Source organism: Ursus americanus, chromosome 5, assembly GCF_024610735.1.
Source record: "Ursus americanus isolate L20-20 chromosome 5, mUrsAme1.1.p, whole genome shotgun sequence".
Lineage (NCBI taxonomy): Eukaryota > Metazoa > Chordata > Mammalia > Carnivora > Ursidae > Ursus > Ursus americanus.
The window spans coordinates 15,297,045-15,321,398 of record NC_142131.1 but is presented as its reverse complement, the minus strand read 5'-3'; the positions used below and the strand labels follow the sequence as shown (position 1 = coordinate 15,321,398).

At 38.1% G+C, this 24,354-nt stretch overlaps 2 protein-coding genes and 1 long non-coding RNA gene across 16 annotated transcripts in view; 2 read left to right on the top strand and 1 right to left on the bottom strand.

Moving 5' to 3' along the window:
- The window catches only part of SLF1 (SMC5/6 complex localization factor 1), a 79,018-nt gene extending 77,329 nt beyond the window's left edge, over positions 1-1,689 (top strand). For all 5 annotated transcript variants that reach the window (XM_045796277.2, XM_045796276.2, XM_045796279.2 and 2 more), the window contains one exon: positions 695-1,689. In XM_045796277.2, the coding sequence (XP_045652233.1) occupies positions 695-1,176 (482 nt within the window). In that variant the 3' untranslated portion in view covers positions 1,177-1,689. The remainder of the gene's footprint in view (positions 1-694) is intronic.
- A 3,431-nt stretch (positions 1,690-5,120) lies between these two features.
- Positions 5,121-12,585, top strand: LOC148110042 (uncharacterized). Its single transcript, XR_015724392.1, has 2 exons — positions 5,121-8,809; positions 9,738-12,585. It is a non-coding gene; the product is annotated as an uncharacterized LOC148110042 (long non-coding RNA).
- Positions 11,684-24,354, bottom strand: part of MCTP1 (multiple C2 and transmembrane domain containing 1) — a 501,045-nt gene continuing 488,374 nt past the window's right edge. For all 10 annotated transcript variants that reach the window (XM_045796258.2, XM_045796260.2, XM_045796261.2 and 7 more), the window contains 3 exons: positions 24,244-24,353; positions 14,712-14,809; positions 11,684-13,737 (listed from right to left, as the gene is read on the bottom strand). In XM_045796258.2, coding sequence (XP_045652214.2) covers positions 13,666-13,737; positions 14,712-14,809; positions 24,244-24,353 — 280 coding nt within the window. In that variant the 3' untranslated portion in view covers positions 11,684-13,665. The remainder of the gene's footprint in view (positions 13,738-14,711; positions 14,810-24,243; position 24,354) is intronic.

The window sequence follows — 24,354 nt, the reverse complement described above, 5'->3', positions numbered from 1 at the left end:
TGGTGCTGCGTGACCAAATACTAAGTCATGTTGTTTTGCCTCTCCCGTATTATCCTTTACTACCTGGGGGATAAACTGCAATGTTTGCTAAGTAGATATATAGGTTTAGCCAGGACAGAAAGATGAAATCTGACTTTTGACTCAGAGCAGTTAACATTTGATTTTTTGTAAACCAGTTACATGTACTAAAAACTGAGCATACGCAAAGGTAAATGAAAAGTGTGGTCTGTGTCTGTGCACGGTTTTAGGTTTTACAGTCTGCTCTGTTGCAGTTACCTATTAGCAATGGAAGGAGGTAGTACTCTTTCCCCTTGGTGAAATTACAAGATACCTTTAATACTCTTACACAGATTGAAGAGCATATTTTGTTAATATCTTCTGGGAACACTGAAATTCTTATTTCAAGATGACAATTTATGTAGTTTATATGCTTTTTTGAATTTGTAATTATGTATTATTTATTGAACCAAGGCATGTGTTTTTAGGCAACCTAATTAGGCGTTGACTAGAATTTTGGGGTTTTTTTAATGCACCTTTATTAGGCAGTCAATATGTATGGCCAGTTAATTTTCTCAACATGAATTAGTACGAAATATAATTATAAAGAGAGACCTGGATGCTTTGGGGAAATAGGGAAAACAACTGTTAAGCTGCTGAAATAAAAATGTTTTGACGTGTATTTTCTTCTTCACAGGCCCAGTGCTTTTACAGCAGAGGAACTCTAAGGGAGAGTTGCCCTTGGATTATGTGGTATCGTCTGAAATCAAGGAAGAACTATTTGCTATTACAAAAATAGAAGATACGGTGGAGAACTTTCATGCCCAAGCAGAGAAACATTTTTACCACCAGCAACTTGAATTTGGCTCGTTTTTACTTAGTAGAATGTTGCTAAATTTTTGTTCAATTTTTGATTTATCTTCCGAGTTCCTCTTAGCTTTCAAAGGGTTGACTCATCGAAATGCGCTGCTTGTGGCTTGTAAGAATTATAAAGAAACTACCAGTGCTCACACTGACTGGCTATTGGATCTGTATGCCAGAAATATAAAGACATTGCAGACGCTCCCAAATATTCTTAAGGAACTGCCTGAGAATTTAAAAGTGTGTCCTGGGGTGCACACTGAGGCCTTATTGGTGACGTTGGAAATGATGTGCCGTTCAGTCACGGAATTTTCGTGAGGATGCCAAAAAATATGAGTCAACTTTCTAAACGTACTTAGCTTGCTTTGTCCTTTCTTATGGACCTCATAGCTTCTTAACAAATATTAATTTGATTTATTTATTGACAGAATTTGCAGCTTTGCTAAATTTCAAAAGCACTTAAAGAACCTCTGCAGACCTATTGTGTAGGCTTCTATCTTTTTCCATGTTGTAGAATTTGACTCAGAAGTAAAAAGAGTTTCATTTGGTGTATACACTGCTTTCATTAATCTTTATTATTTCTTGATCTGAAAGTGATATTTATTTATATTGTACATGTAAAACATTTTAATTTAAATATTTTTTGAAATCCAGATGTTTGTCCTCTCTTCCAGGGATTTAAGAGTTTGGAATCATGGCAAGGATACTCACGCACGTAAATGTGCACCTATAAGCATGGAGCTCCCTGTTTACTCTCTGTAGGCTGTTGGGCTAAAATACTCATTTTAGTTTTGTGTGTTTGTAAAATAAACATTTCTAAAATTTACAATACTAATACTCTCTTGGTTTTTAAATGCAGCGAATGTGCCAAGTTTGACAGTTTGATCCCTTGATCTGCTTTAACAGTTCAGGTACAAAGTTTGTTTCTACTCCATGTAACCACTGTTCTGTAAGTGAAAACATACCGCTGCATAGTAGGTTTCGCCAAATATTAAGATTATAAGTGGTAACTAAGTAATAGATTTGAGATTATCTAAAATCTTAGTGTGTAGTATGAATTTACGTTTCAATTTGCAGGTTTTTTTCCCCTAACAGCAGTTTATCGTAAAACTAAAAGAAAGGGTGTGGATAATACCCACTTTTGAAATTGGAGTCGCTTTCCTGGTGGGAATAAGTTACGTTGTGGTACAGCTGGAGAAGAAACATTAAAACTTCCATTTAAGCTTTTATGTAACTAAAGTGATGATCTCACAGCAATTAATCAGCTAAAGCAGCACACTTTAGTTTTATCTTGGAAATAGATCTTCTAACAAGATACAAATTCTGAGTGTTTTTATTACTGGGTTTATAATCTAAACTGAAAACTGCTACAATAGTATATCAGCTCTGAATAAAAATCAAGGGTTTTTTTTCCCTGGATTTTTAAATCAGTAATTTTTCACACAGACTGTAGGAAATATTAGTTGTTTCGAGTTAGCCTTCAAATGTGAAATCTTCTAAAAGTCTCATTAATATATACTTAGTCTGCCAGAGTATCAAACCATGACGTAGCAGAGACTATCTAAGGAACATTAAAATGCTCAGAAAGATTTAGTGAGGTGTTTCCCAACATGACGAATAAGAACAGTTTTTCTTCTGAAGAATAGCCACTGTACTTGACTTGTGAAGGCATCTGCAACAATGTTTACTTGGTCAATTACTACAAATTTAAACACAGTTTTGACATCTAACAGGCATAGTTACAAATCCCCGTCTAATTTCTTATTAACTACATTATTAGGCAGGTTCCTTTCTGAGCTTTTGCTTTCTTACTTGTCAAATGGAAATAACACCAGGTATTATCTGTGCCACAGAATTCTTAGCCTATCACCTTAATATGGCGCTTAATAAATGTTGCCTCTTTTCTAATTCTTACCTCCTCTTTTTAGTTATAACGAATTATTTAAGCAAGATAGTAATTGCTCAAGTTGGTAATAATTCTAAGTTAATAAAATAACCAACATCATGAGTTAGGGTTTTGCACTGCTAAGAAAAGTAGTTTTCTAAATTAAATGTTCTTAAGAAATATTCATCTAGTTGCAATTAGAATTAATGTTTCATAACTGTTCTATCTGCCAACTTCTGCAGCTCATGATGATACGGAGTATTAAACACTAAAAAATGCCATCGAGGTCTCTGCCTATTTTAATAAGGTGTCATTATAGTTTTGCACTGATTCCAGAGTACCACTTGGCAAATAGATTACTGCGTTCTGTGTCCCAGTTAACAAAACCAAGATATGTACATGAATTTAAACAAACGTATATGAAATTTAAACCTTCAATGAGAAACTTTTTTTCTAATATTGCTTTTAGAAGATATAGTAATTGCTTCAGATTGATCTTAGAGGTAGAGGAAATAGAAATATTAATAAATAAAATTCATGGGCTTTCCGAGTCCTGGCTTTTAGTTGTAAGTGGCTCAGAGTTCCAGCAACTGACGGCAAGGCTGAGTCATGCTATTCTTTCTTGTACTTTGCTAGATTTCATATCTGTAGTTCAATACATTCGTTTAAAAAAAAATGCCTATCAAGGCTTTTATTACAAATGTAAATAAAGGCTGGAATAAGATTTCTGAGCTGTTAAGATGCAGCTTTCCCCATATGTAATCTGTAGAAATATTTGGAATATAAAGATTTTAGATTGTTTACTGGCAACTCCTTAGGAAGGGTCTTTTCGAAATTAGTTTTCTAGCTTGTTATTAATTTCCCAATGCAGAATAAAGTGGTCTATTTATATACATTTTCTGTCATTTCCTTAATTCCAAGATGATCAGAAAAACATTCATCCTTGTATAAATCAAATGCAAAATCAGTGTTTTTATTGTTTCTTGAACACCTACTATATTCCAGGTGGTGTGCTTACGGGCTGACTACAATAAAAGGAAAAGCTTACAGTCTAGGAAGGTAAATTAGATTGAAATAGTGTTACTTTTATTGCATTCTGTATCGGCTGTTGAAAAAAATTTCAATTTTGTGTTTCTCAAGTTTGCAGTAATAATCGGTTTCTGTTTTAGTTTTTAAATGTGAATATTACACAGATCTAATAGTTTAATCTTTGATTGTTATGATTATGGCAGTTACGTTTTAGAGGGAGTGGAATGCAGGGTGTGCTTTTGCAGTCTTTGCAAACTAATACGCATTCCCAGGTAAATACAAATGCATTAATGCTAAGATACTTTATATAAATGCCAGGAAACATTTGCCATTTTTGTCTATGCTGTTACGGAAAGTTAAATGAATACCTTCACATGAAAACACTGTTGCTGGAATGTGCAATCCATACGCCTTTACACACTTTTCCAGTTAAGTTATGAACTTGATGAGAGCCTGTCACCGGTGCTCCTGAAGCAGTAGGAAGGGTCATCTTTGAGTGACATGAGGCACTCTTTCCCTCAGGCATTTATCACAGAGCTTCCACGCCAATCGCACCTCCTGCTGACGTGGAGCTTGCAAAGTTCCGAATGATAATTGTTTTTATAACAAATGTGGATTGAGTTAGAAAGGTCAGCGATGGCATTATTGGAATTAGGCTGTGCCTGGTGGTGTCAAAACTGCAGGCATCAGTTCCATGGAAACATGGAATTGTTAACTCTTTCTTGTCAAATTACATGATCAAAAAATTCACCTTGTCGGTTGAAATGAATTGTGGTGGGAGGATATACTCTGACAATTATTTGCTCTGATATAGAATTAGAAATTATTGGACTCAATTAATGAGAAAAAGTTGTGGTATTGTTTTTGCTTGGTTCTGAAGCCTATATCTTTCAAGGTATTGCAAATTTTACAAAAAGAAGACCTTTTCAGATGAAACAAACAAAAGATAATTTTAACATCATCGATCACTAGATTTTTTAAAAAGTTTTTCCTCTTCAGTAAATGCTAGTCTTCAAATAGTGCTTTCCAAGCAACAACATGAATTTATGTGAATTGTTAGAAAGGGAAATAGATTAAATTACTTGAAAAAGAGGCTTCTCAACATTTTCCAATCACAAGTTCAAATGATTCACTTTTAGGGGAGTCTCCTATTTGGGAGTACTTTGTGTTATAAGCAAAATGATAATTTGTATATTTAATATACAAATATTTTCCAATAGCTTACATATTTGAATTCATTACTATAAGCCTTTTTATAAGTGTAAATATGTAGGGGTTTTTTATGAATACACTTAAGCTATGTGTTTAAAAAAAAAAAAACCGCCTAAACTATAACTCTTAGTACTAGATAGAAATGATTTTTCTTTTTATAATACTGTCTTTGTACTGTTGAATATATACTTATATTTTTCTTTTTAAAAACAAATATAGTGAACTTTTCTGGGTTTTTAAACTACTTGCTGAATTAAGATCCAATAGTATTAAATCAGCAAAGTAACCAGCCATCAGTTGTCGTAAAAACAATACCTCTAATAAAACAAATATATAATATTGTTTATATATGTAATTTATAATATGTAATATTGCCCTCTACATAGACCAAAAAATAAAAGTTCTTTATTCAATCATTTACAATTAGCTGTCTCCAATAAGAATTGAAACAAACATTTCTACCGATTTTTTGTTTTATTATGGCCTCCAAATCTTTTTAGACTAGTAAACCCAGATTTGATAAATCTAATCTTCCTTTCAAAAGCATCTGAATTGAAGCAAATGAACATTTATGCATAATGGGTGTTAAACATTAATGGGGAAAGGCTAACTACTCTTTGGAACATGGGATTTAGTTCTGAAGAAAAGAAGTTTTTAAAAAATTTGCTTAGCAATTCCAGCAGGTAAATTGTACTGAACAGAAAATCTGGAATCCAGCTTTGAATTTACACCTATTGTACTATCATTTATCTTAATAGTAGATGAACTAAAATTTCCCGTGATTCTCCATTTTTCTGTCCTCAAAATGAAATAGTCATGTTGAAAAAAAATCATTAATCTTAAAGTGGTGACAGATAAAAAGAACTTAGTTTGTTGTCAGTACTTCTCAACTTAAAGGTTAGGTCAACAATGGTTTATGTCATGACACTGATAAATTTTTCTAATGACCAGAATGGTTTGATTTGTAATAGTTTTTTGTTTTTGTTTTAATGAGTATGTGTCTTTGGTATCTGACTTCATCCCAAAGATGCATTTCTGTTTTGCATTGTTTTTTTGTTTTTTGTTTTTACTACATAGAGATGAAATTACAGAGCAATAAGTAATACTCAGAAAAATTAAACATTTTAAAGAGCTCTTCATGAACCTTGCAAGCAAAATTATAAAGGTGAAAACTGGGCAAAGGGACGAGGGGAGAATGGTTAGGAGTCATTCTGGTTTAAAAAAATCGAGAGGTAATTAATTGAAAAGTTAATGAAGGTATAGAAATCAGACAAATGCATATAGGCAGATTTTCTACTCTCAGGAATACACTAAACTGTCTTTGAAAATTTTGAATAATGTTCATTAAACCAACGGGTTGAGATAATTGTTTTATGGAAGGTTCTTTTGGTTGAAACTCAATCAAAAAGAAAAATAAAAGTGCCAGTTTTACTTGGTATTATCAGAAATAGACTATCCGAGTAGTAATATTCAGCCCTTTCCTCGAGGTTAGGCAAATCTAGTTCCCTTCCCCATGACTTTAGTTCCCTTACTCTTCCTTTCAAACGATGTTCAAGTTCATACAAAGTCATGTTATTAGAGGAAATGAACTTAAGGAGAGGTTGAGAGCCATTTATAGAAAGTAGTTAGACTGGTTTTCTCAAAGCCATTTTTCTTGGCTAATTTTAGTTCTTTTTTAAAAAAGTAGGATGTAATTAAAAATTACTTCAAGTAGCTAATAGTGGTGTACTTATAGAATTTCAATATTTTCTTCACTTCTCCAAGTTTCTCTGTAACATGATTTATATTTATAATGCCGGTAACTCATTTATTTTTTGAAAGTAATGCTTCTAACATAAATGAGAATCAAGTCTTGGAAATTTTCTAAAGCTCATATTTAAACTGGCATCTACTGGATTTTTAAAATAAAAAGTACATTTTTAAAATGTGCCATTTTTCTTCAGGGAAGGATGTAATTAAACATAGTACCATCTAATGCAGATCTCAGAAAAAATATACCTGCACTATATGCCCCTCCTTCAAGAGTGAATCTGGCTCATCATTTTACTGGCAGGCTTCTTCAGTCTTCTTTTTCAGCCCCTTCCAAGTAGTGTGTCGCCATATTGGTTGGGGTCTTTACTCTAGGAAGATTCTTAAATTGCCAAAGATGAAAATTCCTCATGTACTTACCATGTGGAGTCATGAGAACATACCTTCACTCTTGGCCTTGTCTGATTTTAGAAATATTCGTGGAACCTGAAGAATTACTTGTCTGATTTTTGTTTTGTTTTTCAGATTCAACACCAAAAAGCAGGGAGGACACTCAGATTGAATGAATGCTACATTTATCTGTTATTTGAAGGGAGGTTACTACTGTGTTACTGAGAATTTTTTTCTTATTATCATCACAGACCTGGAAAAAAATCACTTTTTACTATTGATTTTATTATTTACAACACTAATGCTGATACAGGCAGCCAGCTGTTCACTGAGAGGATTCCGAGTGAAAGGGTCTTGCCACTGTTCTCCAGAGCACGTTATTTTGCACCTCTTCTGTGAAGGCCAGGAAAATGGTGTCTTGTAAGGTACTGTTTTAAGTAGTACAATCCAAAGTAGAGTATTTTAACCATGATTTTATATAAACTCATTGGATACCGGTAACGTAACTATAGTGCACCAGGGAATATCACATTAATGTGTTTTGGGGGTGAGATTTCTCACCTGCTTGTCGGGGGGGTCGTCACAACCACGGGAGATCATGGGTTATCAAGTACTTCTGTGGTCCCCGCATTAACATCATAGTGCCACAAGAATGGTGTGTACCTGCGACCTCACCCCACAAGAGACCATTGTCTGCCTGACTTGGTTATCAAGTGCCAGATGTTTTGGGATGACCCCCTCCCCCTAAAAAAAGGTTTTCTCTATGATATCTGAAAATGCATTTTTTTAATCCTACAGGGAAATTTTTAAAGTAATGTTCAACTTCAAACAAATAAAATGGACCACCACATTGATCTATTTTAAAACTAGTTTTTCAACATATGAAGTATTTGACTTTTCCCAGTGGGTTCCCCTGTGCTTCAAAGACCCTGCTGTAACTTTGCTAGTTCTCTGTGTTGACAGAATCTGCTGCGTAAGAGTTCCAGATCAAAGGTAAGGGGTAAGAATACCATTGTGTAAGGTTGGGTCAGAACTTGGCTTTCTTACCTCCTGTGTGACACAACAAAGTCAACAAAAACACAACTTTATCCCTCTGTATAATAGAAAATAGACACTTAAGTCTTGATCAAATATTTCTACGAGTTTATTAGTTCTTGACACCAATAAATTACTTTCCACGATTTCACTATTACAGGTTACACACGGATTTGGGCTTGTAATTGTCATAATCACTGCTGTACAAAGGAGGGATGTTCTGAGGGAATGATGTCGAGTTGAATCGTAAGGTTCCCAGTTCTCTGGATGGCTTTGTTAAGAGATCCCTGAACTTGGGACCAGCAATGGTACTTCTTCCTCTCAGCTCCCTCTGTACTGCAGCTGCCTCTGTAATTACCGTTGTCTCAGGCGGGGCTCCTGTAATCAAGATCCGCTTATGAGTGGTTGGGGCCAGATGTGCACCTTTTTTCTATGCAGTTAGCATTTCCCCTAAACTTGTTGGTGTTTGAGTTCCAGCAAAATGAAATGTTGCCTCAAGTTGCCTCCTGCCATCGTGAAGCTTGTCTTTGATAGGAAGCGGAGCTGAGCCTGTGCTGTCATCTCACCCCAGCAGCAGCAGCAAGCCAGGTCTTAGGAGCTCGAATGCATTCCTCCGGAGAAGACGTGGTTTGCAAGTTCCTTCGCTGACAGGTTGGTCGCTCCTTTTCTCTTGAAGGAACACTGAAAAATCTGCAGCAGGGGAGAATTATGTTGCATGTTTTCTTATGCTACAGACTGAGAAAACTTTGGCATGACTACTTACCTGTTTCTGTTTTTAATACAAATAAAGCTTTCAGCTTAATATAGTAATGCTATTAATTGCCGAGAGCAGAACAGCAGTGCCATTCCTTTTTTTTAAATGGAGTTTTATAATTGTTCAGTAACATGTGGAGACACAACCGTCAGAGGGGGAAAAACAAAACCTGTCTACAAAAATACAGCTGGTGCATTTGAGGGACCACTTCTTTGTTATTAATTTAGAATGTGAAGAAAGGAAGGTCTCAATAAATTAAAACTCATTTGAGACCATGTATGTACTTGTTACACTTTTTTTGGGTCGTTAGCGCAAACCCCCTTGGGAAAGCGCACGCATAATCATTACCTTCCAGCGAACCTTCCACGGTGGGGTTGGCTTCTGCAGCACGTGACCACTTTGGTTGTTTTGGGGTTGGGTGGTTTTGTTTTGTTTTGCATTGTATTCTTAATGAGGCCTTTTGTTTGGTGTTTCTTAAATCTCAAAGATTCAGCTGATAAAACTTCTATGATGTGACTGCCACTGTACGAATGTAGAAACTAAGGCATAGGGGCGCCTGGGTGGCACAGCGGTTAAGCGTCTGCCTTCGGCTCGGGGCGTGATCCCGGCGTTATGGGATCGAGCCCCACATCAGGCTCCTCCGCTATGAGCCTGCTTCTTCCTCTCCCACTCCCCCTGCTTGTGTTCCCTCTCTCGCTGGCTGTCTCTATCTCTGTCAAATAAATAAATAAAAAATCTTTAAAAAAAAAAAAAAAGAAAGAAAGAAACTAAGGCATAAGACCTAACATTTTCACCCCAAAAAAGGTTTTATGTTTTTTCTTTCAGTGAGTTACACCAGTCATCTCGGCGAAGAGAAGTATAATTGCAAGGAGTGACACTATTGTAAGTATTCATTACATTTTTTATGTGGTTTTAATTCATACTCGACTGAACAATTAGAAAAGGCTGATTCTGGATACTCTAATCAAACAAATGAATTGGCATCTGTACACATGCACGTACTCACACTTGACATTTAAAGCCCCAGAATTTAAATAAGCATTCCTTTAATAATACCTGAAGCTTTTGCAAGAAGCGTAACGGTGGATCTCTTTACTTGTATTTCTGGAACATCAGTTGCCTGATAATACTTTTTTTAATTTGTTTTTAATGCTGAGTACAAAACTCAGAAATATTGAGGTACATTTAATAAGTGTATAAACTGAAATTAAAGCCTCTGAATAAGACTAATTAATACAAAATTAGACCACTTACAGCATTACAGACATTTGAATATTGAGATCAAAATGGAAAAAAAGTTCCCATGGTCCCTGAGTAAGAAAGCTTACTACTGAATTTTTTTTCACCTTAAAATATACAATAAAATTCTTAAGAAATAGTGCAGAGGATCATACGGGAAGGGAGGGAAAACTGAATGGGAAGAAATCAAAGAGGGAGACAAACCTTGAGAGACTGCTCTTGACTCAGGGAAACAAACTTAGGGTTGCAGAAGGGGAGGTGGGGGGAATGGGCTAACCGGGTGATAGGTATTAAGGACGGCATGTGATGTGATGAGCCCTGGGTGTTATACATAACTAATGAATCACTGAACACTATTCAAAAACTAATGATGTACTCTATCATTAGTTTTTGTACTTTAAAAAAAAAGATTTTAAATTATAAATTCAGTAAGGTTAATAAATTGGGCTACTCAGAAAAAAATATATAGAATACAATTCTGTAAAAGATGCTTTCAGAAACCTATCAATTAAATTTTGTTCTTATTATACTTTAGCTCCCGATTTGATTTCAATGTACTGTCACTGGTTGGATCATTGCCAGTGACAGGGCAAGTCATATAATAGTAATAGGTATTCAATAAATGTATCACAAAGCAAGGTCATTGAAAAGAACGTTTCAGTTTGAGGTTCTGGCTGGCTCATTCGGTGGATCATGAGATTCTTGATCTCAGGGTTGTGAGTTCAAGCCCTACTTTGGGTGTGGAGATCACTTAAGATATCTTTAAAAAAATCTTAGAGTGCAGATTATCCCAGTGTATAGTATGGTTCAAATATAATTTGGAATCCCTACAGCATCTGTCAGTTTGAAGCTGTGGAACAGTACCAAAATGAGCAAGTATTATGTTCTTTTTATAAATGAGAAGTTTAAAATATGCATTTCTTAGGAATTACCACAATTAATAGCAACAATAGTACTTTGTCGTGTGAATGACCTTTAGTGAATTTACTCACTAAAAGACACTGAAGAATATTAAATAGTGGACAAGATACCGGATTTAGCAGTCTCACCCCTATTGGAGTGATATTTAATCTCTTAATATATCTTAAAATATTTACATGGAAAATCTTTCAAAACTAACGTTAAGCAGCTTTCAAAAGGCAAAACTGTACCTATGCGAGAAGGGGAAAGAAACAGTTAAAATTTTATTAGACACAGTTTCTTCTTTTCATCCTGCGAATGTAGTTTCGAAAGCAATGAAGATTTCTCTGAATATCATTTCATGCCTCAAGACAGTCCTTACTCTTCTATCAACTTCATTGCGCGCTCACGCCTTAAAAGGTGGTGAGTTTCATACAATAGTCAAGGTTTCAGAGAAGGCTTCATTTGTCCAAACCAAACCTAGTTTCTCTAAGTGAAGTGTCATTTGTAAGAATACGCAAATAATCCTCCAGCACTCCTCTCTCAATCAAAACAAAACAAAACAAACCCAAAAAACAAAACAATCCAAAAAAACCCCACAAAAAACAGCAAAGAAAGGAGTACTAATTATACTTAGAAAACAAATTTTTTTTTTATTTAATGCAGTGAATGTATAGTCAACATTACCACTGAATTTAACATCTGCAAGTTGGTAGAATGAAACAAAAATTAGGCATCTGTTAATGGTTACTGTGCACCAGGTCCATCTGAAGTTGTACAATATCAGGCTTGTAGACACTTGAGTAGACACTGTCAGCACGGAACATAAATCTCACACGAGGTATAATCAAAAGGTATTTCAAACAAATTATCCCATCAGTAAACTTTCTGTGGTAACATCAGCTTCATGGAGTATTATGTCTAAGCAACAAACGGTGATGGTACGCGGATAGAAGCATGTCATTATAAACATGGTGAGCTAAACAGAGCATACGGAGGTCAAAGCCTTTCTGTAGAAAGGAAATTTAACTGACATTCTCTTTCAAGCATAGTGTATAAACAGATCAAAATAGTTCTATCATAAGAAATAGTATTTAACAACGTCGCTTTAAAATAAAAATACTTTAAAAATTAGCTTTGATGAGATTAAGTTTATTTTTAAAGGATCTTCCTTTAGAGTGAAATCTATATTTCTGGCTTTCCTATGTTTTTCCATCATAACCCCCCCCTCACCCTATCCCAGTCTATTAATAAAGTAGTGCAAAACATTTTCTGTAGCATTTTCAGCCAAGCTTAATCCCCTACCCAGTCAGGGAAGTAAAACATTCTCACCAAATTATTTCTCTCTCCAGAGGTATACTCCCTTGATTTATCAGGGAGCGAGGTGCAAAAACTGCCATAAGTCTTGGGAATGCAATTTTTAAGTATAGATTCTATGGTTAAGTAGTGAAACATTTTTTTAAAGGCAAACTCCCCCTTCCCATAAGCAGGGTTGTTTTGTTTCATTGTTTCTTTTTCTTTTTTTTTTTTGTTTTGTTTTTGTTTTACAAAATAGATTTCATGCATTCATATTACCAAGAATGATTAGTTTTTCTATAAATGAATGTAATGAAACACTGGCATACCATTTAGCACACTAGCATTCTTTACATTAAAATTCACACTAACAAAATCATTCTATGCATGAAAGCATTTCAGTAATCTAATGAGAAAGCAGATACTTTTTGTGTGTGTGAGAACACTTGAGTATTAAATATTTTTAGATGCACAGAGACACCAAAAGCAACACAGATTTAGTTTGCTAGTACTTTTGACAACTGAACTGGGTTGCTAACTTGCTGACTTGGTACAAATTAAAGTGGTAGTAGGTATAAAAATTCAGATAGGCAATCATTTATAAACCTGGCAGTATTTATGTGTAATCCTGTAGAGATTTTAAGGTTTTAGATGGAATGATAGAAGGTTTGGAAGTTTTCTTTGTAGAATGTGGAAGATTATCTTGACAGAGTGAATGTACCTTCACTCATTAGCTTAAAATAAGCTGGGTCATATCTCAATAATTTGCACAGGAATGAAAGTCAGGATCTGAAGTCAGAATCTGTGTTAAATTGAAATGCATCTGTTCCATAATTCAGATTTTGGGATTCCCCCTTCCCTTTTAAAATGTATAAAACATAGAAAACTGTAATGGATTACTTTTCAGATAAAAAATAGTCACATTAAAAAAAAATTTAAAAATCAAATTGACATTTACATTTCATGTAGATTTAATCAGAGCACAGCTGAGCATTTAATGCAATATTCTGGTTCTTCCACTTGTAATTAGAGAAGTGTATATCTCCCAATGTCACCATTCTTACATTTGTTGTTACATTATTATCCACAGCCAACGAGGCTTTCACACAGCAACAGCTAGACCTTTATCCAATTGAGTCTGTACAATGGAAGTATATTTTCAAAGACATATGCCTTTGTACACTATTTACAAATTCTCTCGATCATGATAAAAAGGCAAAATAAATAAAAAGCAGGAAGAAAGGAAATGCTGCTGAGGCTGAAGGCTTTTTCTTTTATCTTCCCAAACAGATGCTGGGCTCCTCAGTGCGGGAGCTGGCTAGCCAAGATTGTTTTTCTTCCTTTTACATGGGCTATGAGAAGGATCTGGTTTCAGTTCTTGGTATTGCACCTGTTTAAACAGAGTTCAGAGAAAGACTGGTCAGGTGGTCACTTTCTGGCAAGGGAAGGAAAAGCAAAGGAATGAGAGGCACTGCTTGGAGGCAGGGGTGGGAAGAGCACTCACCCTGGAGGGTCTATGAGATCTGCAGCTGGGATGCAGAAAACAATAGAATGATAGAGCAAGAATCATAAGGGAAATCCTACCAGAAATTACATGAGAGCACTGATGTGAACTTTGGTAATAGCCTGCCTCTTTGCTGTCAGTAACACATTACATTAAAAGCAAAACCATCTTTATCTTAATTTTGAAAGGCTGGATAATGGTTCTTTGCAAATTTACTGTTTGTTTAATTTAGGCTTAATCTCCCTCCAGCCTACTCTCACATGGGATACCAAATCGAAAACTCAACTGAAACAAAGCAAGAAAGAAAGGTATGGCTGCAACACAGTGTCATGATTTTGATAAAAACATTTCTCATTTATTCTGAAATTAACTGATGAATGGGCATGAGTTAACCTCAAGGAATTTTAAAGGATTGAGATGTGCCCCAGTCTTGAAAAAGCAGTTACTCTCCACCCCACCCACACACTTGTCTCCAAGATACATTTTTAAAACTCAGTTAATTATGCAAAGAAGGGTTTTTCAAATGTTCACTAGCACATCTTGCTTTCATCATCTATATTCCCGTTTCCTCCCTTCAAGTAATGGTGACTTCCCTTCACAAACCAGGTGAAACTTCTGTTGGAGGAAAATTGCCCCTATGAGCCCTGGTAGGTTCTTGATGCAGCCCTCTCTCATTCTCTGTTCCTCATGCTTTTTAAAAGTTCTTGGGTAACACCCCAAGTGGACTAAATTCCTGAAAGACAAAATCAGCTGCTGGCCTTTTTAAGTGGCTCTTCTAAAACCTTTGAAATTAAAAGGATGAAAAGTGAAAACCCAATGCCATCCGACATTAAATAGCAGTAATAGTGAAACCTACATACCACTTGTACATCTGAAGGGACTCTGGAAAGGAAGTCAAGGAGCTCATTGTTATCAATTGCATATGGACTCCGAAGCTTTTTTGTAAATTTATTGATGCCTGAAAAAGTGATAGATCAAACATTATTGAAATCTCCGAAGTTAGGAATTAGAAACATCACGTCTATTTCCACATGTTGCAGTGATTTGAAGATCTAGATTAAGCGGCTCTTCAGTCTTGACTGAATGAACCCGTACACCCTGTTTTCTTCCTCCCACGCTCCCTCCGTCTCCCCTTTTCCTGTTGCTTTCTTTGTCTCCTTTCTCGATCCATCCCCAACTCAATGGCAGCTCTGGTTTTCTCTTTGTACTTCAGTGGCTTCTTCCCAGCAGGAAAGGCTTTTTATTTGGGAAACAAAAGGCACCTGGTAAGAACGTGCAATGCGTAACTTGCCTTGCCACTCAGTGTCCTATTACTTAGAAGGCTTTAGTATTTCATCTATGATGAAACTATTCAAGGCAAAAAGTCTGATTTACTGGTTTTCCCTTTTTCAAAAGATAAACCTTACTGTTTTTTGGAGTGGGGGGAGGTGTTAATGTTATGCAAACTAAATGTTTAGAAGACAGCTGCCCTTGTTTTTTTTTTTCCCCTTCTGAAAATGACCTGAAATGAGAAAGAGTTTACCACCAGCTTTTTAAAAAAAATAAACAGCATTAAAGGTGGTGATGCAAGATGACCCCGAACTGTCCTGCCACATTCCGGGTGCTGAGTGAAGGCTCACTCGGAAGCAGGCAGGTAGGAGAGGCTGGGACATAATCTCACCAGGAACCTTACCCCCAGTGTGGCAACCCACGGTCAGGAGGGAACTCAAAAGCTCTAGCTTCTCCTTGAGCGAAGGGTTTGAACCCCACATCAGGCACCCCCAGCTTGTAACACGTGCACCTATGAGACGACTCTCCAAAATACCTACCTTTGAAAACCAATGGGGCTCCGCCCATGAGACCCACAGGACTACAGTGATCTGAGAAATGGTTCTCAAAGGGCTTGCATGCTTGGAGTCACCCCGGGGCCAACGTGGAAGCAGTTAATTGAAAGGTACCTGGACTTTGGGAGAGGCTCATTTGCTTGTCTTGGAGCATCCGGCCGAGGGGTGGGCATCTGGTTAGACGCACATTCAAGGGACGGCCAGGGTGCTCTCTGGAGCCAGAGCCTGGGGTGCCATCTTTGCACTTTCCCTCTGCCTTGCGGCAGCCGGTGCAGGCCATCTCCACACTCTCCCTTTGCCACACCCCGCAGAGGCTCAGGATCTCCCTGAGGGAAGCTTTTACACACGCATTGTGCCCCGGTTTTATGTCTGGCTTTACATCTAGGAGGTGGCTCACTAGGACAACGTAGGAAGACCTTGAACTCACCTCCTCCCATGAATACACCAAATCTCCAGCCACCTATGGAACAGTTCCGAGAAGGCCCTGAAAACCAGCTGAGCGACTTCTTCACATCAGGGAACAAGAAAAGGCCAATGGAAGTGGGTAGGAGAGGCTGAGACAAAATCTCATTATAAGTCCTACCCCAGCAAGGCAACCCACGAGCACAAGTAACTCACAAACATAGAGCTTCTCTCTGAAGAGCAGCAGGTTATACCCTATATCAGGCACCCAGCTTTTAAGTCCTATACCTGATAGATGAGCCCCCGACACATCTGGCTTTGAAAATCATGACCTAAAGAGCTGTAGTGAACTGAGAAATGGCTCAAAGGGCTCGTGTGCAGACTCCCTTGCCTCAGCATGCAGCATGGAAGCAGCCGTTGGGAAAGGACCCAGACTTGAGCAAATGAATCTCTTTCGTGTAACCTTACAGCTTCAGCTGGACGGGCAGCAGCCTGCTGGGATACCCTGCACTCTGCCTCGTAAAGCCAGTGAGCCATCTTTACCCTCCGACTGGCAGGCACCAGCTTCACGCTCTCCCTCGGCCATGCTTCAGAGCACCAGCATTTCCTGGAGGGGAGCTTTTACACACATCTGGTGCCTTGGCTTTTGTGGCTGCCAGCAAGGGGACACCCCTTGATTGCTGGGCTAAGTAGGCCAGGGTTGCTTCCATTCCTGAGTTGCATGGGACTCTAACACTCAGACCATTCTTGGCAGACTACCATCCCCAGGACACTGTACAGACAGCAGACTGAAAGCCACCCCCAGTCTTTCTGAGAAAGAAGCCTATTTGCTTACAGAGGAGCTTTGGGCTGCTGGTCAACCCTCTGGTCTGGCACACTTAAGAGAGTTTATGGAGTTCTCAGGGAACAGACTCCGCTGGATGCAGTCTTTGCACTCTCTGCCTCACTATCACTTATAAATATCTCCCAGTAAGGAGCCTATATCCTTGTTTGACATCCTTGACTTTTGTAGCTGCTGCTGGGGGACACCTGTGTATCACCTGGCTGTGGTGGCCAATGTGGCGATGCTCACAGGTCCCACAGAACTGTAACCAAAGAAAAAATTTTTAAACAGCTCCGACCCTGCGGATGTAGCTAGAGGCAACAGACTCAGATGCTCAGTCTTTGTCACAGACCCTAAGCTTATCATCCTAGTCACTGCCTAAGGGGCAGGCTTCTAATTAAACACACATGTGAGGGCTGACTGTAAACTTCTCCAGAAGTCTTGGAGAGTAGGCACTGTCCCATGCTCCAGAGCAGCAGTCTCTCTCAGGGGAGGTTTGACATATATCTGGTGGCCTGGATTTTACAGCTGCCACTGAGGGAATGCCCCCTGAGCTCCTACTCTGGTGGGCATGGGGCTTGTATTTCTGGGTCCTACAGGACTGTAACAATTAGAGTTTTTGGCAGGCTGCCACCCCACAGACAGCAGGCTAAAACAGCCACAGTCTATCTGCGAGAGAGACCTATCCGACTGTCCTGGAGCTTCAGGCTCGCCATACATCCAGAGGCTTGGTAAAGTGCTCTGAGGACATGGACGCTGCAGGATGCCGTCTTTGTGCTGTTGCTCTAACCCACTGGCCTCCCCTTGAAAGGAACTTGTATTTTGGGGGCTCCAGATGAGTGTGTAACATCAAAAACAGAACACGTGGGTGAAGAGTTAAAATGTAGAGCTTTAGAATGCATCCAACCGTACATTGTTACCAACTTAAAATGGACTGTTGTAAGTTGTAATATGTAGCAAGGCAAAAAACCTATGCTAGATACACAAAAGATACTAAAGCAAGCACAGTCCTCATCAGATCACAAAGGAAGAGAGCAAAAGAAAAAAGGAACACGGAGGAACTACAAAACAGAAAATATTAACAAAATGCCAATAGGTAGTTTAACTGTAATAATTAGTTTAACTGTAAATAAGATAAATTCTCCAGTCAAAAGATGTCAAATGGCTGAATGGATAAAAAAAAACAAGACCCGTCCGTCTATATATATGCTGCCTAGAAGAGACGCACTTCAGATGCAAAGACATGCACAGACTGAAAGTGAGGACTGGATAATCATACTCCGTGCAAATGAAAACCAAAAGAAAGCTGGAGTAGCTATGCTTACATTGGACAAAACATACTTTAAAACAAACACTGTAATAAGAGACTAAGAAGGGTATTGCATAATGATAAAGGGGCCAACCCAGCAAGAGATCTAGCATTTTAAAATATTTTATATAGCCAACATAGGAGCACCTGAACTTATAAAGCAAATATTAACAAACATAAAGGGAAAAATAGCAATATAATACTAGAGTACTTTAATACTTCACATCACCACCTAGATCATCCAAGCAGAAAACCAATAAGGAACCATCAGCATCAAATGACAGGTTAGACCATATGGACCTAACAGACATCAACACTACATTCCATCCAAAAGCAGGCGAATACACATTCTCCCCAAGTGCACACAGAACATTCCCCAGGACAGCTTATATGTTAAGCCACAAAACCGGTCTTAATAAAGAAGACTGAGATCATATTCATCTTTTTCAACCACAATGGTAGGAATCTAGAAATCAATTACAAAAAGAAAACTGGAAAAGCCACTAGTATGGGGAGGTTAAATAACATGCTACTAAACCAGTGCATCAATGAAGAAATAAAAGAATACCTTGAGAAAAATGAAAACAGAATGTATGGGGTACAACCAAAGCAGTTCTATGAAGGAAGTTCATAGCAATAAATGCCTACCTCAATAAAAAAGAAAAATTCAATCTACTTTATACCTCAAAGAACCAGGAAAGGAAAACAAAACCCCAAAGTTGTAGAAGGAAGGGAATAATAAAGTTCGGAGCTGATTCTTTGAAAAGATGGGTAAAATGACAAACCATTAGCTAGACTTGCCAAGAAAAAAAGAAGATTCAAATAAAATCAGAACCGAAAGAGGATATGTTAAACCTGAAACCACAGAAGTATAAAGAATCATAAGAGACTAGTATGAACAATTAAACACCAACAAGTGGAAACCTAGAAGAAATGGGCAAGTTACTAGATACATACAGTCTTTACGACTGAGTCATGAAGAAATAGAAAATTTCTATTCAGACTGGATTACTAGGAAGGCAGCTGAATCAGTAATCAAAAACCTCCTCAAAAACAGGACCAGACAGCTTCACTGGTGAATTCTACCAAACACTCATAGAATAGCAATCTTTCTTACTCTTCCAAAAACTAGAAGAGAAGGGAATGCTTCCAAACTCATTTTATGAGGCCAGCATTACTGTGTTTCCAAAACTAGACAAAGACACCACACAAAAAAAGGAAAATACAGGCCAATATCTCTGATGAACAGAGATGAAAAAATCCTCAACAAAATATTAGTAAACTGCATTGAACAATTAAAAGTCTCGTTCACCACAATTGGGATTTATTCCAGAGATGCAAGGATGGTACAACATCTGCAAATCAATCAGTATGATACACCATGTGAAGAAAATGAAGGATAAAAATCAGATGATCATCTCAATAGATGCAGAAAACCATTTGACACGAACATCCATTGATGATAAAAACTCTCCACAAAGTGGATATAGAGGGAACATACCTCAATATATTAAAGGCCATATATGACAACCCATAGCTCACATCATACTCAGTGGTGAAAAGCTGAAAGCTTTTCCCTAAGTTCAGGAACAAGACAAGAATGTCCACTCTCACCATTTTTATTCAACAAAGTACTGGAAGTCCTAGCTGGAGCAATCAAACAAGAAAAAGAAATAAAAACACCCAAATTGGAAAGAAAAACTCAGTATGTGCAAATGACATCATGTTATATATAGAAAACTTTTTAAAGTCCACCCCCCCCCAAAAAAAAGGAACTAATAAGTGAATTCAGTGAAACTGCAGGATTTGGGGGAAGAGCTAATGGAGAGGATATGACCTGTGGTTGACCTGGTTGCTGAACTCTAGCAATTAGAGGCTCCTCACCCTTTGGTTTTTGAAATGTACATTTTGCCCACTATACCCACAGTGGGAACTGCTCCAAGGACATAGCCTTGAAAGAAGAAGGTGTTATTAAGACCATCTGAACAGTGTATGGGACTGAGCCCAGTCAATTCCTCTTTGTAAACTTGTAAGATTCAGGTGGGCAGGGGTGGAGATTTACTTGCCTGTAGCCACCCAAGACAAGCCTCATAAGTGAGTTCCCTTGTATATTAAATCTGCCACCTACCAGTCTGAAATGGTCTGCCTCTTTTGTCAGTTTGGGGGCCAATTTGCAAACCAAGGATACAAAATCAGTAAAAATCTATTTTGTTTCAAAAACTAATTATGAACTATCAGAAAGATAAATTAACAATCCGATTCACAATCACATCGAAAAGAATAACATTCCTATGAATAAATTTAAAGAAGGACGTGAAAAACCTGTATACTGAAAACTATAAGACATTAATGAAAGCAATTGAAGATAACACACATAAATGGAAAGATAGTCCATGTTCATGGATTGGAAGAATAATGTTAAGATATTCAGACTACCCAAAAGTAATCTACAGATTCAGTGCAATCCTTATCAAAAGTTCACTGGCATTTTTCACAGAAGCAGAACAAACAAACCTAAACCACAAAAGACCCCAAATAGCCAAAGCGGTCTTGAGAACCACAAAGCTAGAGGCATCACGCTCCCTGATATCATCGTATGATAATGGCATCAAAACAGACACATGGGTTAATGGAACAGAATGGAAAGTGAGGAAGTAAACCCACATGTGTATAATCAATAAAATGATGACAAAGTAAGAATATACAATGGAGGAAGGACAGTCTCATAAATGGTGTTGGAAAACTGGACAACCACATGCAAAAGAATGATGGTGAACTATCGAATATCATATACAAAAATTAACTCAAAATGGATTAGAGATTTGAATGTAAGACCAGAAGCCATAAAACTCCAAGAACAAAATAAACGCAGTAAGCTCCTTGACATCGGTCTTGGCAATGTTTCAGATTTGACTCCAAAAAAGCAAAAACAACAAAAGTAAAAATAAACAAGACTACATCATACTAAAAAGCTCCTGCACAGCAAAGGAAACCATCAATAAAATGAAAAAGCAACCTACTGAATGGGAGAAGATGTTTGCAAATCTTATCTCTGCTATGGGACTAATATCCAAAATATATAAAGAACTAATACAACTCAATAGCAAAGACAAAAACACAATCCACTTAAAAAAATGGGCAGAGGCTCTCAGTAGACATTTTCCCACATAAGACCTACAGATGGCCAACTAGAATGTGAAAAGATGCACAACATCACTGTCGGGAACTGCAAATCAAGAACACCTCGAGCTATCACCTCACACCTGTTAGAATGGCGATTACCAAAAAGACAAGGAATAACAAGTGTTGGCAGGCATGTGGAGAAATGGAAACCCTCATGCACTGTTGGTGGAAATGTAAGCTGGTGCGCTGTGGAAAACAGAATGGGTAGTCCTGAAAAAAAAAAGAAAAGAAAAATGGAACTGCCCTATGTTCCTGCAATTCCACTTCTGGATATTTATCTAAAGAAAACAAAAAACACAAACTCAAAAAGATAAATACGCCCTCCCGGCCCGTGCTCATTGCAGCACTGTTTATAATAGCCAAGACACAGAAACAACCTCAGTGTCCACCGACAGATGAGTGAATAAAGAAAATAGGGTGTATGTATACACAGCGGATTAACCATAAAAATCAAGGAAATCTTGCCATTTGCAGCAGCACAGGTGGGCCTCGAGAGCACTACGCTAAGTGAAATGAGTCTAAGACAAACACCCTAAGACCCTACCTGTGTGTGGAGTTAAAAAAAATACGTTAAGCCAAGCTCGTAGATCCAGAATGGCAGTTACCAGAGGCCAGAGGTGGGAGGATGGGTGAAATGGGTGAAGGGCTACACATTTTCAGTTACAAGATAAGTGATGGGGATATAATGTACAACAAGATGACGATAGTTACTACTACTGCATTGCATATCTGAAGGTTGCTAAGAGAGTAGATTTTAAAAGTTCTCACTGGGGTGGCGGGGGTTTCCATTTCTACATCTCCGGCATTGAGATTTTCAGGAAGCCACTTTCCTTTTAAATTACACAAAATTTAAATTTCGTGCTTGCAAAAGATGCTGTGATTGACCTACTTGGATCACTTTTGGAATAGAACAGCCGAGAACCATTACGGATGAGCCGTATCTACCCCTACAAAGTTATTCGGCAGTTAATGCTCTATGCTACCTGAGAGCAAACATGCTTGAGGGGTACATACAGGTGAAATTGGGGCTGGTATGGAAACAAAAACTCTAATGAGACAGAAATGTTGAAACAATGTATAAAACCAGAGGTACCTCTTCTGCATATTCTGGGATGTAAGGTAGGATTTCAATGTGCTAAGTCTGCTCTTTGAAATTTGTATTGTACTTAATAAGTGGCCAAGCATTCACATGTACAAAATAAATGAGCAGCTTTATATGAAGTCAACAAACTGGGTCAAAAGTTAGAGCCTCTTGGCTCTTCTTCAGGAAGTTCGGCAGAATAAACTTCTTTTGCATTCTTGGTTTTGGTCCGTCTCCCCATGTGAGACCCATGTCTTAAATTTCCAGTTAATACTTCAGCAATCACCTAGCACTCCAGAAATACTGTTCTTGTTTTATTTCATTTGATGAAACAAGAGGCCCAAACACATTCTCTAAGAATGACGTTTAAGACAGAGCCAGTGAGGCCACCCCAGGTTACAGAGCCAGATGTCTGCCCTGGGTTCCAATTTCTGCGAGCGCTGGGAAACAAAACCAGAGGTTCATCACCTATCACAGCCGAGATGGCAGACCCGACCCTAGGAAGGTTAGAGATAATAAACTGCCACGCCTCATGCCCTACCCTAATTCCTTCAAGAAAACAGCATCTGTTTTATATATCAAAGGAAGGAATGAAAGATGAGGGCTTGAACAGAGGGAAGAAAGGCCTCTCTCCCTGTGTAGTGCAAGTACTATCTTATTTGAAACTGTTTAAATTACAACAAGGGAAAAAATCATCGTCATCTCCCCCACCTCCCCTCCCTACCCAAGCTGTAAAGGTAAGCAGAGTGACGATAAAGGGTAAGAGGGCTTACTCAGGATATGACAAGACAGACCAAAAAGAATAGGGCGATAGGAATCTTAAAACTGGAGGGTGTGGGGACTTCAGACCCCTCTGTCACATTTCTTTAAAAGTCTTAAAAAGAAAATAACAAAACATTCCTTTTGATCTTTTTGCTTTTAGTGTAAACATGTGTTTTCTGGAATCTGTACCCATTTTGGTTCTTTGCATTTTGTGTATGTTAGCAATCTTGGGTGTGTGCAGGCCGGCGGCAAGTAGAGAAACCTCCTTCTCCCCGGTCTTGTTTATATATATATCATTAATGTAGTTTTGTATGTGAGTCCATCATAGAGACTGACCGTTTTTTTCAGAGCACGATTTCTCTCAGATAAGGAGTAGAAACCCTAAAACAATGAAGAATCTGAAACTATCATCTAAGTGGAGCCTAGGGCCGGAGGAACTGTTGGCATGCAGCATAAAAAGAGGACTGGGAAACATCACCTTTAAAGTGGGTTTTTGCAGAAGCACTTTTGTTTCGTACACATAAAGCAGGTTTCTTGTTCCTAAGCAGCCTGTCAGTGCCAAGGACCCTTTGCCTGCATCCTAAAGGTGACCTCTTAAACAGGCGGCCATATGCAGTCCGTGTTTAGGGACGCTTCCACAAGATAAAGTACCACAGCGCAAAAGCATATTGCCCTAAACGCGCCACCTGGATCGAAATGCCTCTGTTTAGGTATAAGTGGTGGAAATAAATCCGCATGCTATCTAGACAAAGCTACGCTTTGATATATGAAGAATCTGCACAGCTGCACGGTTACAGTATGATGGAGCCTACGGTGCCAGAGAAGAAAAATGCATTTTGTAGGTAGACCTAAATCTTCCTACTGCTGTGATTTTTAACTGGCCTGTCTCTGTTCATCATGGAGTAGCTTCGTGATCATAAATACAGTATAACTCATCCCTTAAAAATCGTTCGTTCCTAGTATATCTAAGACAGTTTCAAAAAAAAAAAAAAACAAAGGCTTTACTTACCCCAGACGAGGACAAGGTATCGCAGCGGGATGAAGTACAGGATGACCGTGCCCACACACAAGGCCGCAATGGCCAGCCAGCTTAAGAACGGGACAGTCCAGTTGAAAGTAC